This window comes from Choloepus didactylus, chromosome 27, assembly GCF_015220235.1.
Source record: "Choloepus didactylus isolate mChoDid1 chromosome 27, mChoDid1.pri, whole genome shotgun sequence".
NCBI classification, from domain to species: domain Eukaryota; kingdom Metazoa; phylum Chordata; class Mammalia; order Pilosa; family Megalonychidae; genus Choloepus; species Choloepus didactylus.
The window spans coordinates 7,971,755-7,986,848 of record NC_051333.1 but is presented as its reverse complement, the minus strand read 5'-3'; the positions used below and the strand labels follow the sequence as shown (position 1 = coordinate 7,986,848).

The 15,094-nt window shown below is 57.3% G+C and overlaps 2 protein-coding genes across 3 annotated transcripts; one reads left to right on the top strand and one right to left on the bottom strand.

The window, feature by feature from the left end:
- Positions 1–5: 5 nt before the first annotated feature.
- RUVBL2 (RuvB like AAA ATPase 2) lies at positions 6–13,728 on the top strand. 2 transcript variants are annotated; one of them, XM_037820136.1, is made up of 15 exons: positions 6–279; positions 3,063–3,117; positions 4,140–4,195; positions 4,505–4,646; positions 6,737–6,866; positions 6,993–7,059; positions 9,883–9,989; positions 10,067–10,160; positions 10,517–10,640; positions 11,008–11,102; positions 11,185–11,303; positions 12,439–12,558; positions 12,924–13,053; positions 13,431–13,545; positions 13,627–13,728. In XM_037820136.1, exons 1-15 carry the CDS (start codon positions 268–270, stop codon positions 13,650–13,652), a joined length of 1,392 nt encoding a protein of 463 aa, XP_037676064.1. In that variant the 5' UTR covers positions 6–267; the 3' UTR covers positions 13,653–13,728. The 2 variants fall into 2 exon arrangements, with proteins under 2 accessions (XP_037676064.1, XP_037676066.1); XM_037820138.1 differs by lacking the exon at positions 6–279 and adding an exon at positions 2,175–2,470.
- Positions 13,729–13,781: 53 nt separating this feature from the next.
- Positions 13,782–14,962, bottom strand: LHB (luteinizing hormone subunit beta). Its single transcript, XM_037820449.1, has 3 exons — positions 14,820–14,962; positions 14,336–14,503; positions 13,782–14,094 (listed from the first exon to the last, which is right to left on the bottom strand). Exons 1-3 carry the CDS (start codon positions 14,832–14,834, stop codon positions 13,852–13,854), a joined length of 426 nt encoding a protein of 141 aa, XP_037676377.1. The 5' UTR covers positions 14,835–14,962; the 3' UTR covers positions 13,782–13,851.
- Between the last annotated feature and the right edge of the window lie 132 nt (positions 14,963–15,094).

Genomic DNA, 15,094 nt, shown 5'->3' with positions numbered 1-15,094 from the left:
ATCGGCCTCAGCAGGGAGGGCTGGGTAAAAGGAGGAGGAGCCCGGAGGCTGTGGGAACGGACCCAAGAGCTCCAGACACACGTCCTCCAGCTCAGCCTCCGCGGCTGGGTGGGACGCAGAGGTGACGCCACGCCCCTGCAAGGAGTGTTTGCATATTTATGAAGGGTCATCGAGACCTATGGAGGATCCGGAAGCCTAGAGGGGCCAGAACGCCTCACACCTAGTGCGTTTCCGTTTCCGCTAGGAAATTGGCGGTTGGTGAGCATCATGGCAACCGTGGTAGGTGGTGGCGTGTGGAGAACGGAGTGAACCGGTCCTCCTGGTCTGAGGGAGGTGGGGGTTAGGGGCCCGGCCTCTTGGGTCTGAGGGAGGAGGGGGCCAGGGGCCGGACCCCCGGGTCTGAGGGAGGAGGGGTTCGAGGGCCCGGACTCCTGGGTCCGAGGGAGGAGAAAAGAGGGACGTGGGATCCCAGCATCCTGGGTCCAAGTGGGTTTTCCTGGTCTCAGTGGTCAGATCTGACCCCGTCATTGTCATAGGAACTTTGCTATAGGCGAGTTGGCTACCCGTTCTGCACTCCCTGCCCCTAGTCTGATGAGTTTCAGGAGCTAAGCCATCTAAAGAGCCTTGGGTTTTGATGATGCAAATGGCTCCTTAATTCCGAGGAAGAGGCGCAGGCGGGTTACCTTTTCCGCATCTTGGGAGTGTGAAGTCGCTTTGTGAGCCTCTAGCGGTGAGACAGTGTTGAGAAACACAAGGGTGTCAGTGGCAACCAGGAAAGGGTCGGTCAGGGGCTCAAAGGCTTGGGCTCTTGTCATGGGGACGTTTTGGCCATTTTCATATTCAGAGCATGTCTCCATATGAGTACTCATTGAACTACCTCTTGAATGTTTGAATGAATGAGTGAATGTGGACTCCATGAGGGAGCAGTCAGGTGCCCTGGGACTGGCCCCAAGTACCTGCTGGAGAGATATTTGAATGAAGGGATGTGGCTTGAGATTGGGGGTTGAGCTGGGCTGCTAGATGTCTCAGCTCCCAGGCTGACACCAGTCAGGTTGGGAGAAGGGTGACAGGAGGGCGAGCTTTCAGTTTGTGCCATTACCATGACAAGAACCCGGAAGAGAAGTAAAAGAGGACAGCTCAACTCGCCTGAAACTCAGTCCCCATGGGTGCAGAGGAAGTGGGAGTATGAGGAGATGGGAGTGCCTGAGTTTTAACATGACCTCTGATTCTACGAGAGGTAATGGCCTTGTGGGAGGCCATCCCTGGGGAGAGGAAAGGTCTGTTCATGTTGGGAGAGCTAAGGATTGGCATTCCTGGATCCACATCGCTTTTCTGCCTTGAGTAGTGCCTTGTAGAGTGCCTGTGTGCGTAAGGAGTGGTTCTAATAGTGGTTTGGGGACAGTGTCCTCTACTCCTCCTAGGTTCTGACCTGCTATGAGGAGAGAGAGGTAGGAGGCTTGTGACTCTGCAGTGGATCAGAAAACTAAACTCTTGATGTTTGAGAGACAAGCCTCCAGCTGGCTTGGATACCTGTAGCGTCTCACTCACATAGAAGAAGACAAGGTGGCGAGAGACCTGTAGGAAGGAAGGAGGCTTTGGCCGGGTGGCAGAGGGAAAGGGTGGGTTAGCACACCAGCTTCTTCTCTCTTTTTTTTGTGATTTAATCTTTTTAAATAACTTCTAGGGATGTAATTCACATACCATGCAACTCATGCATTTTCAAGTGTACAATTCAGTGGTTTTTAGTATATTCACAGTGTCGTGTCACCATTACCAAAGTCACTCTCAAAAAAAAGCCCTCCATGTCCATTAGAAGTCATTCCCCATTTCTGCCCTCCCCCCCCCCCCCCAACGCTCCCAGCCCCAGGCAATCGTTAGTCTGCATTCTGTCTCTAGATTTACCTATTTGGGACATGTCATATAAATGGAGTCATACTGTGTATGGTCCTTTCTGATTGTCTTTTTTCACTCAACATCATGTTTTCAGGGTTCATCCACGTTGTAGCATGTATCAGGACTTCACTGCTTTTTATGGCTGAATAAGATTCCATTGTATGGCTAGACCACATTTTGTTTATCTCTTCCTCAGTTGATGGACATTTGGATTGTTTTCACTTTGGGGCTATTGTGAATAATGCCACAATGAAGATTCTGGTACAGGTTTTTGTGTGGCTCTCAGTGGGGTTCTTGACTTGCCTCAGGTGGTTTACTTCTCTGTCTCCATACGCGAAGAGGTAGTGCTTAGCTCCCCTCTTTGGAGAGCAGGGTACCCAGGAGGCCTCAGTACATGCTTGTTGGATGAGCTCATTTCAAAGGCCTGAACACTTCAGTATGTCATTCACTCGGTCCATAAACATCACGCCCCGAGGTGCATGAGAGTTGCGGACTATGCTCTTCACAGAACTCAGTCTCTTGGAGCCAAGACATTGACGCAGCAGTCCTGCTCATGAATGTGAAATGACACAGGGAGGTCAGTGCTCCACAGAGAGACCTTTCCTTCTTCTACATTCAGAGGCCCTAGGAGAGGTGATCAGGGAGGGCCTCCTTGAGGAGGTGATGGCCAATCTAATTTGGTGAGCAGGAGGGACGAGCATGCTGGATCAAGGAACCAGCACGTGCAAAGGCCTAGTGGCCAAGAGCTGGGGCATGTGGTGTGAGAAGAGGCCGGGAAATCAGGGCCCAACCAGATTGAGTGTGACGCTGGTTCTCCGCTGGTTTCTGTCCTTAAGGAGCTCACGGTTGTAGGGGAGGGGACTTCATTCATTCATTCACCAGTAGTTCCTAAGCACCGGATATGTGCTAGATCCTGGGGACAGAGCTGCAAATGAGCAGATACAGTCCTTGTCTTCCTGGGACTCCCCAGTGTAGTGAGGTTGACCAGCCAGCATTAGTGGGAGACAGCTGGGAAGGGTGAGAGTGACAGATGGCTGGTGGTTGGCAAGCCTGGGAAGTGAAAGAGCAGAAAGGACTTTCTCCTGGGACGTGGGCAGGAGGGGCAGAGGAGGAGCTGGTGAAAGCTGGGACCACAAGGCACTTCTCACATGTCTTCCTGTACTCCACAGACGGCCACCACCAAGGTCCCGGAGATCCGTGATGTGACGAGGATCGAGCGCATTGGTGAGGACTGCATCCTGCCCTGCCCTGACAGGCAAACCTTCCTGGGCTCCTTGAGCCAAGAGACTTCACCCTCCATCTTTCACTCCTTCCTTCTGCAGCTTCATTCGGGCAGTGCCTCTGAAAGAGGAAGTAAAGAGCTTGTGGCTAAGACCATGGGCTCTGGAAACACATGACTGGGTGCTGTAAGGCCACCTCTGCCCCTTCTGACCCCTGTGGCTGGGAGTTAGTTGCTGCCTATGCCTCAATTTCTTCATCTGTAAGATGGAGCTAAGATAGTTCGCCCCCTGGTAGTGGTAAGATTGAAAAAGACAGTCCGTGTAAAGCACTTACTGTGCATGGGCTGACCTGTTTCAGCTCTTAAAAGGCCAGACGCTGCTGGAGCTGAGGGCACAGGGCGAGCCAGCTGCACCCAGCCCCGCCTCGAGGTGCTCACAGTCTAGTACAGAGGTTGGCAGACTTTTTCTTAAATGGCCAGGTAGTAGGTCATTTCGCTGTGGCGGTGCCTCAGCTCTGCTGATTTCCCACAGGCTACAGTTTGCTTTCCTCTGATCAGGTGCGAGGTACTGGGTGTGGTCTTTGCCTCTCACTGGCCTGCACTCTTGGGCAAGGCCCTGATCTTTCTGAATGTCCCCCAACCCCACCCCACCCCCTTTGAACCCTGCAAGGGCTCCCGGTGTGATCACGGCTGCAGCTCCCATTTTGCAGGGTTAGTTTGAATGAAATGGGAACATTAGAACCTGTGAGTGCTGCTTAGGCTATGAGCACAAAGTAAGTGTGATGGTTAGCCCTCACGTTCCCCTTAAGATTGTATGGTTAACCGGCCAGAATGTTACCCTAAGAGCAACTCGGATTTACTGAGCATTTACTGTGTCCATTCTCCTCCTGGCAACCCTATGAGGTGGCAGTTTGGGCCCTCATTTGATCAAGGAGGAAGCTAGGGCTCAGAGGGGAAGCCTTTTACCTAAGGTCACTCATTGCCAGGAGCTGGCCAGTAACTCTCCTTGTTTTTTCCCTGCATGCAGGTGCTCACTCCCACATCCGGGGGTTGGGGCTGGATGATGCCTTGGAGCCACGGCAGGTAGAGCAGAGGGGCCTGGGGTGGCAAGTCCCCGAGGGTCCCCAGGGCACTGGGGCGGGGAGGGAATTGTTACCAGCTCCCAGACCTTTGGCTCTGTAAAATTCAGCACACATGAAGTTTTATTGATGTTAAAAAATTGGGGTGAAGGAGGCAAAAGTTGTGCCATTCAGTTCCCTGTGCCCCTCTCTGGGTTGTCCCAGGAGTCCCGGCCAACACGTCCACTTCCTCCTTACTGGCCAGGGCGCAGTGGAAATGCAGTGGGTACCCCAGTAGGAAGCCCCTCATCTCGTCTCCTGCCTCCACCCCCAGGCTTCCCAGGGCATGGTGGGGCAGCTGGCGGCCCGGCGGGCGGCAGGCGTGGTGCTGGAGATGATCCGGGAGGGGAAGATAGCCGGGCGGGCAGTGCTCATCGCCGGCCAGCCAGGCACCGGGAAGACAGCCATCGCCATGGGTAAGCGGCTCACCATGCCGGCACACTCCTGGTCTCTGCTGCATGGTCCCTCCCGTGTTGGTCAGGGTCAGGGTCAGCTTCATTCAACAGCAAACCCAAGATGGCAGTGGGTTGAATGCTCAACGGTCCATTCTCTCACCGCTGTGAAGTTGGCTACTTCCTGCCTCAACAACCTCTGTTCTGGCTTTTGTGTCACCATCACCTCATGTTCTGAGAGGGCTGCCTAAGCTCCAGCCTCCCCATACATAGTCCAAACAGAAGGAAGACGGGAGTTACAAGGGGAGTTCCAGCTCCTTTTAAGCAGCTGTCCTAGGAATGCCACACACTTGGCTTATAGCTCATCAACCAGAATTTAATCATGTGGTCAAACTCTGTTGCAAGGGAGGTTAGGACACTAAACAATTTTTTTTTTCTTAAATTTGGGCCATGCTGCTTTAATAAGGTGGAAGTTCTGGAACTAAGGAAGAAGGGGAAGATGGGATTGGGTAGACAACCAGCGGTTCTTATTGCATTCCACAGGTTTGAGCTCTTTTCTGTCACAGCACCTCATTGTCCCTGTTGAACTCCTGTCCAACCTTCCAGACCCTGCCCAGGCTTCTCCACTTGGTGAAGCTTTCCTTGACCCTCCTCTCTTCCCACATTGAATCAGTGTCCTCCCTCCTACCCCTGTGCTTGGGCAGGGAGAATCAAGGGAACAGCCAGGTCTTCAGTTAAAATAAAGCAGCATTCACTCAGGTACCCTGATATTCCGGGCCCTGGACCAGACCTGGGGACATAGAGATGAGGCAGACTGAGGCCCTGACTCCAAGGAGCTCCTGTCTGGGGGAGGTGTTTGTGGACACAGTCACTTCCAGGGTGACTTGTGCTCTGATGGTGGCAGCACAGGGTGGAGGAGGCTCCTCACCCTAATGGGGCGAGGTGGAGAGTAACGGGGCGGCAGTCAGCTGGGGAGGCTTCCCAGGTAAGGCGATACCTGGACTAAGGAAGGATGCTAGAGTCTCCCACACAGACGGTGGGCATAGAACTTGGCAGACACAGCATTTTCTCACCCAGTCATTCCCCGTTCCTCCCCCCGGCTCAGGGGATGAGGCTTCCCACAGGCCAGGCCCTGCCTTGGGCAGGACTGGGGACCCTGAGGGGTGCTCAGCCTGGCCGTGACCCCAGAAAAGTTCCTGTCTGGTGAAAGAGTCAGAAAAGGCCACGGGAGTCCCAGCATGGTGTGGTAGGATGCACCCATCTGCTTGCTCGTTCGTGTGCAGACATTGCTGAGCTCTTTGCCAAGGGCCATTGTGGAGGGAAAGCCAGGGAGACCCCAGATCCAGCACCAGAGCCACCAGAGGGGATTGGGCCCCACCCCTTGCCCCTTGGAGCCTCGGTCCCCTCCTCCTGGACAAAAGGGCCAATAGGAGTTCCTGCTGCACGGCCGGTCAGGAGGGTTCAGTGACATCCTGTCTGAGGACCTGGCCCTGAGCCAGGCAGATCCCCAAGAAGAACAGCTGGAGAGAGGGGTTCGCTGCTTAGAGTGACAGCAGGAAACTGCCCCATCAGCCCCCTGCTGGCCCCAGGTGTGTCCCGGTTCCAGGCCGTGTGACGGGCTCCCAGCTTGAGCACAGCGCCTGCCGGCCTCCCCCCACATTCACCCCTGTGCAGAGGGCTGCCCTGTGCCAGGCTCATGGTGTTCACTTGTTCTGCCTTTGTTTCCAGTTGACAAGGGGCAGCTGAGGCTGGGGAGCTGGTGAGAACTCCCAAGTTCACATGGCGCTAAGTGGTGGAGTGGGACTTGGACCTAGGCAGTCTGGACCCAGGGCCGTCACTCCTAACCGCTTTCTGCCTCTTGGCCTCTACCCCTGCTCTTCACCCCCATCCCCAAGGGCTGAACAGCTCTTGAGTGTGGGCGGCAGGCTCAGTAAGGTCGTCACGTTATAGTGTTACCCACTGGGCAGCCTGGGGGTCGCAGCCCCCTCTCCCCAGGTTTTTCTGCTGCCCCTCGACCCTACCAGCTTGGGAGAGGAGCTGGTTTGCCTTGAGGGAATGGGGGGGGGGCCCTGGTGCCAGAGCCACCCCCACCTACCCAGACCACCTCTCCCCAGGCATGGCCCAGGCCCTGGGCCCTGACACCCCGTTCACAGCCATTGCCGGCAGCGAGATCTTCTCCTTGGAGATGAGCAAGACAGAGGCGCTGACGCAGGCCTTCCGGCGCTCCATCGGTGTCCGCATCAAGTGAGCGCAGGGCCTGGGTGGGCAGCGCCGGCTCCTGCAGCCTCTGGGAAACCCCTGCCTGCCGTGGGAGGTGGTGGTCCCTGAGGGCGGGCACCGGGCCGCCTCCTCACTCCTGCTCTGGCTCAGGGAGGAGACCGAGATCATCGAAGGGGAGGTGGTGGAGGTTCAGATCGACCGGCCGGCCACCGGGACGGTGAGTCTGGCCCTGAGCCCCGGCTGCCCCGTCCCCGTCCCTGGGCAGGAGGGCGGGTGTCGGGTCCGTGCCGCAGGAGAATCCCGCAGTACGGCAGAGCCTCTGCACCGACAGCAGGGGCCTGTCGCGCTGACTGGTTTCCCCGTTCTGGGGGACACAGCTGGTAAAATTGAAGTGGTAGAGAAAGAAGGAAGGTCTGGGCGTTCCCCACGGGCAGGGGCCAACAGACTGTGTGGGATTTATGCGGATTATTATTAGAAGGAGCTGCCCCCCAGCTTGTGTGATAGATGTGGTTTTCTCTCTATTTTTATTTTAGCCAAGATTTTTGTATTAGTCTTTTTACTATAAAACAGATACAAGGAAATGTATAAAACCAGCGTGTTGTCTAATGAACTATTATTGGGCAGTGCTCTTACAACCACCACCAAGGTCAAAACCTAGAATTTGCCAGACTCCCACGGAAGTAAATGCCCCCTTTTGTAATCACTTTCTCGAAATTCATTAGAGTTTTATCACCCAACCATGTGTTCCTAGACCCTATAGCCTAGTCTCGTCCATTCTGAAAACTTCATGTCTTTTAAGTCTGTTTTAATAATTAGGTTTCCTCTTTGTGTCTTTCTTTACAGTAGATCTGTAGTTCTCGCTTTTTAGCAATCAACAATTTATTTAACAAGGTAGATTTATGAATTACAGAGGGCGAGGGGCTGGGTTTATTGGCAACTTGAAACACTGTACAGCTCATGCAAACCCCTTCCGGAGGAGTCTCTACATGGGGTTTTCTAGGAAATTTACATCTGACTGTGGAAGTCGCTGTGTTGCGATTCAGTGTTCAGTCTCGGCTCTGGATGTGCAGGGCAGTTAAGCCAGAAGGGCTCTCCCCTGGCGGTTCACTTGAGCAAGGCAATGCCAGACCCAACCTTCCTGGCTGGAGTTTTCAGAAAACAGCCCGGAGCCCCACAGGGTCTGGCGCCCAGCACGGCCCTCCCGGTCACACGGTTCATGTGCAGAGTGCTCGAATCGCCACCAGCCTTGCAGCATTATACTGCAGGTTCCCTGACGACAGACAGTCAGGCTGAAGAGCTCTACAGCCTGGGAGGCAGGCTCAGCAAGGTTGTCAGGTTATATTGTTACCCGCTGGGTAAGACTAATTTATATGATATGACTGGAAAAGAAAATGAGAGTCACCACCAGGGGAATTTCAGAGGCTTAGATTTCCATCACCAAACATCTTATTAAAGGGCCCCTGTAAAAAGAAACATCAGAAGCATATAGCTAGTCGTCAGGTCTTTCCAAGTTGACTTAGCCTTTCTGGATAGACTGGTCATTAATGACCCCAGAATCCAGAAGAGGTCTCCTGGAATAATTCTGCTCAGTATTCTGTAGCAGGAAAACAAGTCCCTCTATTAACAGTCATGAACGCCTTCCTTTTTTTTTTAAAATTGAGGTAAAATTCACGTAACAGAAGGTCAAGCATTAAAGGGTACAATTCAGTGTCCTCTAGTGCATTCCCAGTGTGTACAGCCGTCCCCGTGTCTAGCCCAGCATGTTCTCCTCACCCCAAAAGGAGACCCTGTGCCCAGTGGCTGTCGCTCCCCGTTCCCTGCTTCCCTCAGCCCCCAACAACCACTCACCTGCCTTGTTTCATGGAAATAGAAGCAAAGAAGAAGTGGCCTTTTGTTCTGGCTTCTTTGACTTACATCGTGTGTTTGAGGTTTTAGCCACGTCTATAGTTCTTTTTTAAACATTGAGTTACAGCTGCTAATAGAAAGAAAAATTAAAACATGCTTCCAAGCCATTGACTTAATGGATAGTCGCCTAATTTTATTTTTTAATTTTGAAATATTTTCAAACTTACAGGACAGTTGCAGAAATAATACAAATCCCCATACTGAAAATTCCAACATAACTTGATCCCCGCGGATACCCAGATCCACCAATTATAGCATTTTGCCACCTTTGCCTTATCATTCTGCTGTCTGTCTCCCTGTCTTACCTATTTTCTGAACAACTGAGAGCAGGTTGCGCACGTCACACTCCTTGAACACTTAACACTTCCAAGTACGTTTGTTATGAACAAGGATACTCACTGGCTTGAACAGTGATCACATTCAAGACATTTATTGATATAAAGCTTACGGTCTGTATTCTTATCTTTTCTTATGTCCCAATAATATCCTTACCATTAGATTTTACAGTAAGTTTTTATGACATAAGAAATGCTTGAATGCCTCCTCCCTGTAATCTAAAACCTCACTCAGGGGCCCGGATTCCCTTTATCTCCCTCCTCTATTCTGGTGCTCTGATCCAGCCACCTGTCCCTGAAAAGGGGGCAACCATTTGTGATATAATTCCAGAAAACAGATTGTTCGATAAGCTACGGAGAGCCTGAATGACGTTAACTATGCTTATGTGTGGAGAGGGGGTGCAGAGTTCTTGTTTTCTTCTTTTTGCTTGGCTGACTTTTCTGACCTTGTGACTGATGAAAAAACTTTTGTTAGGGTCCTGAAAAGGAATGTCAGAGCCTGACTCCCTCAGCCATTTTGTGGGACAAGGCCTGTATTGGCATTCACAGCTTTATCGGGGCGTAATTCACATCTAATAAATGGCACGTGTTGGAAGCACATGATGTGCTGATTTCTGATACGTCCATGTCCACGAGGCCATCACGACAATCGTGAGGGTGGGTGCGTCACCCCCCTTAGCCATCTCACATCATGCCTGTCTGGAAGCCGGGTACACAGGCCGGTGGGGCTGGAAGCTTGGCCGGGAGCCGGTGGGAGGCCCCGGGCCCTCTGTGAGCCCCCTCCCCGGACCCCTTCCCAGGGCTCCAAGGTGGGCAAGCTCACCCTCAAGACCACGGAGATGGAGACCATCTACGACTTGGGCACCAAGATGATCGAGTCCCTGACCAAAGACAAGGTCCAGGCCGGGTGAGCAGTGGGGGCCTTGCAGGGTGGCGGGGAGCTCGGGCCTCTCCTTTCCTCACTCCTGTCCCTTCCCCCGGCAGGGATGTGATCACCATCGACAAGGCCACGGGCAAGATCTCCAAGCTGGGCCGCTCCTTCACGCGAGCACGCGACTATGATGCCATGGGCTCCCAGGTGCAGCAGGGGGGCCGTCTCCTCCAGCACCCCAGGGCCCTTGGTGTCTCGGTCCTCCTGTCACCCTGAGCCCAAGGCCCTGGTACTCTTGGGACCCCCTCAGTCTCAACTTGGCACTTGCGTCTCCCCTGTTGCCTGAGGTTTGCAGGGTCCTCCAGGGAGGCCCACATCCTTTCACACTTTTGAATGCCGCTGGTCTTGACTCCTCCTGGGTCTGGGATTTTGGGGTGGCTCCTGTCACTCTCCTGCCTCCCTCTAGACTCCCAGCTCCAGTCCAGTAAGCCCCACACTCCCCCAGTAGCCCTCTCGGGTTGCTTTTCTCTGCCTTACCTCCACCCTCTCCTGCGGCCCCATAGACCAAGTTTGTGCAGTGCCCCGACGGGGAACTGCAGAAGCGCAAGGAGGTGGTGCACACCGTGTCCCTGCACGAGATTGACGTCATCAACTCCCGCACCCAGGGCTTCCTGGCTCTCTTCTCGGGTGAGACCCCAGCCTGCCCTGGCCCAGCCCCGGGCTAGCGACTTCCTTCTGACTCTGCCGTCCCTGTGGCTCTGCAGCCCGGCCCCAACACAGCCATGCTGCGCTCTCTGCCCTCCTCTTCCGGGCGCCTCCGTCGGGTCCGGCCCTCCCCCTCCAACTCCCTCTCGGGAGGCTGAGGGTGAGGTCCCTGCATTCTCCGTCTCTGTCCTCTGGGCATGTTACGGGCTCCCTGGCCCTCCTGTTGCCTTGCCACCCTGTCTCTGTCTCCGCCCCTCTTTTCCTCTGTCAGGGCCTGCCTGCCAGCCCTGGGTCCCTGGCTCCCCTCTGGCTCCTCCTGACCCCCCTGACCCCCCAATGCCGCCCGCAGGTGACACGGGGGAGATCAAGTCGGAAGTCCGTGAGCAGATCAACGCCAAGGTGGCCGAGTGGCGTGAGGAGGGCAAGGCGGAGATCATCCCTGGAGTGAGCGCCTGGCAGGTGGCCGGGGTGGATGCTGGGCCAGGGGTGAGGGGGGCGCCTCTGACCCCTGCCCCCATGGCCCCAGGTGCTGTTCATCGACGAGGTCCACATGCTGGACATCGAGAGCTTCTCCTTCCTCAACCGGGCACTGGAGAGCGACATGGCGCCCGTGCTCATCATGGCTACCAACCGCGGCATTACCCGGTGAGCCGGCTGTGGTGCCCTGTGCGCTGAGCCTGGGACAGTGGGGAGCCCTCCCTCAGGTGGAGAGCCCCATAACACAGGGGCTCGGCAGCAAAGGTGCACTTTTCTCTCGGGGTCCCGAGTCCAGTGGGCTGTCCTGGCAGGCAGGGAAGTGCTGGGGCCACACGCCTGCTTCCTGCTGCTTCTGTGGTTCCCAGGCTGTGTGCCGAGGCACCCCAGGGCGCTGCCTCAAACTCACTGCTTAATAAACGGAACTGTCAGGGTTTCTTTTGGTGTAAGGAAGGCCACAGAATGACTTCTGCAACACAAAGGGCGCCATGCTTAGATAGCCAAGGTGCTGTCCCAGCTGGCCGTCCACCCAGCTCATAGGAAGGGAGATAATGGAGGGCAAGCAGTGCCTGGTGGGCTGGCCCCAGAGGCTGCACCTGGTGCTTCCCAGGCCTGCCCGGGCACCTGGCCCCACCTGGCTGCAGGGGGTCTGAGGAATGTCGTCTGGGGCACGGCATCCACAGGCCCGGCTGCATCTGGACGCTGGGCAAGAAACAGGGATGGCTGCTGGGGGCAGTGGGCAGTTTTTGCCAGGCTCCATCCTTAGCACCTTCCCAGATTATCTGCTGGGATCCTCCAAAGAAGGGATCAGGACCCCTAGGCAAAGAGAGAACCAGGGATAGGCCCAAGGTCTCGTCTAGAAGGGAGCAGGGTTGGAATTTGATCCTGGAATGACTGGGGGTCAGAGGCATCAGGACTGGGAGCACCCGGCTGCCCTGGCTGTTGGTGGGGCCCCTGGGGGAGGAGGGGCCCTCCTGTTTGCTGAACGCCCCCAGGGGCATCCAGTTGCTGGTCAGGGGCCTGGGGAGTGAGGCAGGCCCAGCGCCTTCCCAGGTGGCAATCTGTTGAGCAGGGCCGGGCGCCTTGTGCCAGGGATGCCGGCCGTGGATCCCTGGTTAACACCCAGTCCTGGCCGTGAGCTGGGGAAGGTGGGTGTCACTTCCTGTGAGCCATGAGCTGAAGGTTAAGTGAGTGGAGGCGGGAAGGGGGAGGGGAGAGAGGAGTGTTCCTGATGGAGCAGGTGGTGCACCAGGGCCCCCGCTGGGTTCCGGGAGGTTCCCCTGACCCCCTCCCCTCCCTCACCTAGTATCCGAGGCACCAGCTACCAGAGCCCGCATGGCATCCCCATCGACCTGCTGGACCGTCTGCTCATCGTCTCCACGTCCCCCTACAGTGAGAAGGACACGAAGCAAATCCTTCGCATCCGGTGCGGGCAGGGCCACTGAGCGGTCACAGCGTGACTAGCTAGAAGCCTGGGGAGCAGGGCTCTGTTTTACAAATGGGGAAACTGAGGTTTGCAGTGGAGGTGAGGCTGGGGATCCAGCCTCTGATGCCCGGTGGGGGCCGCTGAGGGGAGGGGAAAGGAAGGGGAGGTACCAGTTACTGGTGTAGGCAAGAGCCCCGGCCGGGGGTCCAGGGCCCAGGCTTGAGGCCCAGCCCGGCCCTGTGAGCTGCAGCAGTCTGTGGTTCTGAGGACACAACTCCACCTGAGCCCGGGAGGGAGGGCCAGTGGCCCAGAGAGGGGCAGGGGCAGAGCCCGGCCGCCCAGCAGCCCCATCCGGCCACCTGCAGGTGCGAGGAGGAGGACGTGGAGATGAGTGAGGATGCCTACACGGTGCTGACCCGCATCGGGCTGGAAACCTCTCTGCGCTATGCCATCCAGCTCATCACGGCCGCCAGCCTGGTGTGCCGGAAACGAAAGGTCAGCTCACCACAGGGCCCATGGGGGATGAGCCTGGCAGCCTGGCCCCTGGGCAGAGCAGATCGTCCCTCTAACGCTAGAGCATCAGCTTGTGGTGTCTCCGGGCGGGGCATAGAGCCGGGGCTCAGTTGGTGTCCACTGAACACGAACGAGAGCCGTTAGTTCCGTTTTCTAGCTGAAGAAACTAGGGCCCGGACAGGCTGGGCCCGCAGCGGGGCGGGGGCCGGGCCAGAGCCTGAACCAGGCAATCGGGGCCGAGTCCTGCCCTTTCCCACCCCCGTCTGCTGCTCGGGGCGGGGTGGTGTGGCGTGAGCTGGGCTGTGTGGTGGGCACGTGGGGGCTGAGGGGCCCCCCACTGAGATCTGGGACCCCCCCAGGGTACGGAGGTGCAGGTGGATGACATCAAGCGGGTGTACTCGCTCTTCCTGGACGAGTCGCGCTCCACGCAGTACATGAAGGAGTACCAGGACGCCTTTCTCTTCAACGAGCTCAGTGAGCGCCTGCCCTGGGGGGCGGGGGGTGCTGGCCCAGCCTCTGGGCCACTCTGACCTCTGGCCTCCTTTCCCCCCACAGAAGGCGAAACCATGGACACCTCCTGAGCCGGTCGGCACCCCACCCCACCCCCACCTGCTGCTGTGACACTGTGACTTTGTATAAAATGGTTCTGAAACTGGACTCCCGTTTGCATTACTGCCCCCAGTCTGCAGCAAGACACCCCGAGTGCGGGTTTGAGAAGCCTTTATTGAGGGTGGAGCATCTGCTGGCTCCAGGTTTGGGTGGGGAAGATTGGGGGGCTCCCTAGAGGAAGAGGAGACCTGGGAGGTGGGGGCTGTCACAGCCCAGGGGCTGGGCTCTTGGGCCCCCGCAGTCGGTGCTGCTGAGGCGGCAGGGACCACAGTGGCAGCTGAGGGCCACAGGGAAGGAGATCACAGGGTCCACACCGGGCGGGCAGCCAGGGAGCCGGACGGAGGCGAAGCGCAGCTCGCGGTAGGTGCACACCGGCTGGGGCACGGGTGGCAGGGCGGCAGGCAGCACCCGCACCTGGGGGCCGGAAGTGGGGCATGCCTGGGGCCAGTTCCTCCCCCAATCCCCCTGCCACCTACACTGCACCGACTCCAGCTCCCCAGCCCTGCCTTGGGGGACCAGGCCACCCGCCCGCCCTCTCTGCCACCCCCTCTCCCACCCTGACTCCTGTGGGGTCCCAGGGTCTGGCCCTGAGCAACTCCCCCTGGTACTGATGTGGCGGCTTCTCCCTCAGGCCGGGCCCACTGTGGCCCCTCACCATGCTGGGGCAGTAACCAGCACAGATGCTGGTGGTGACGGTGATGCAGATGGGGCAGGCCTCGTTCTCGGCAGCCAGGGTGGCATTGATGGGCTGACACAGCGGCCGCAGTGGCCCCCTGGACGACCACGCCCCGCCCGAGCTCAGCAGCAGCCACAGCAGCAGCCCCTGGAACGAGGCCAGTGCCTCAGGCCCTGCCCGATGTCCCTGACCCGCTCCGGGACCCCAGCGGGCTTTGACCCATCCCCGGAGCCTGCCTTTAGGGTCGGTCCCACAGCCCTGACCCCCGCATTGGGGACCCGAGGTGGCTGATTCCGATGCCAGCCCTCACACCCTCTTCCCTGCTCCCGGCCAGAAGCCTGCTGGCTGCCCACCGTGGAGAGACGCCCCCTTCCCAGGTCCCCAGGTTGTAGGACTCCAACCCTCTGCATCCCGGTTGTGGCCTGGGTGGGGTTGGAGGATCCCCAGGGTCCCGCGGTCTCACCTGGAGCGTCTCCATCCTTGGTACCGCTCCTCCCTCCCCTATCTGGTCTTATACCTGCGCTCTGTGGGGGCGGCAAGGCCACAGGGTGGGGTAACCTGGACACTAATCCCCACGGGGGCGGGAGGCCGACAAGGCCAGGGAGGCGCAGGGGCCCCGGATGCACCCTCCGGCCCCCCGGGAGACGCCTTTGGTAAGCTGACCTCACACCCAGTCCTCGGGGGCTGGGGAGGCGCTGGGGCACAGCAAGTAGGGTACAGGAGGCCCTCAGCCGGGAC

Excerpts from the sequence above, each read along its gene's own strand:
- RUVBL2 (XM_037820136.1), top strand. Across the intron at positions 4,196-4,504 it reads ATGCCTTGGAGCCACGGCAG|GCTTCCCAGGGCATGGTGGG; the intron begins GTAGAGCAGAGG and ends CTCCACCCCCAG. Across the intron at positions 11,304-12,438 it reads ACCAACCGCGGCATTACCCG|TATCCGAGGCACCAGCTACC; the intron begins GTGAGCCGGCTG and ends TCCCTCACCTAG.
- LHB (XM_037820449.1), bottom strand. Across the intron at positions 14,095-14,335 it reads CTGGTTACTGCCCCAGCATG|GTGCGGGTGCTGCCTGCCGC; the intron begins GTGAGGGGCCAC and ends TCCGGCCCCCAG.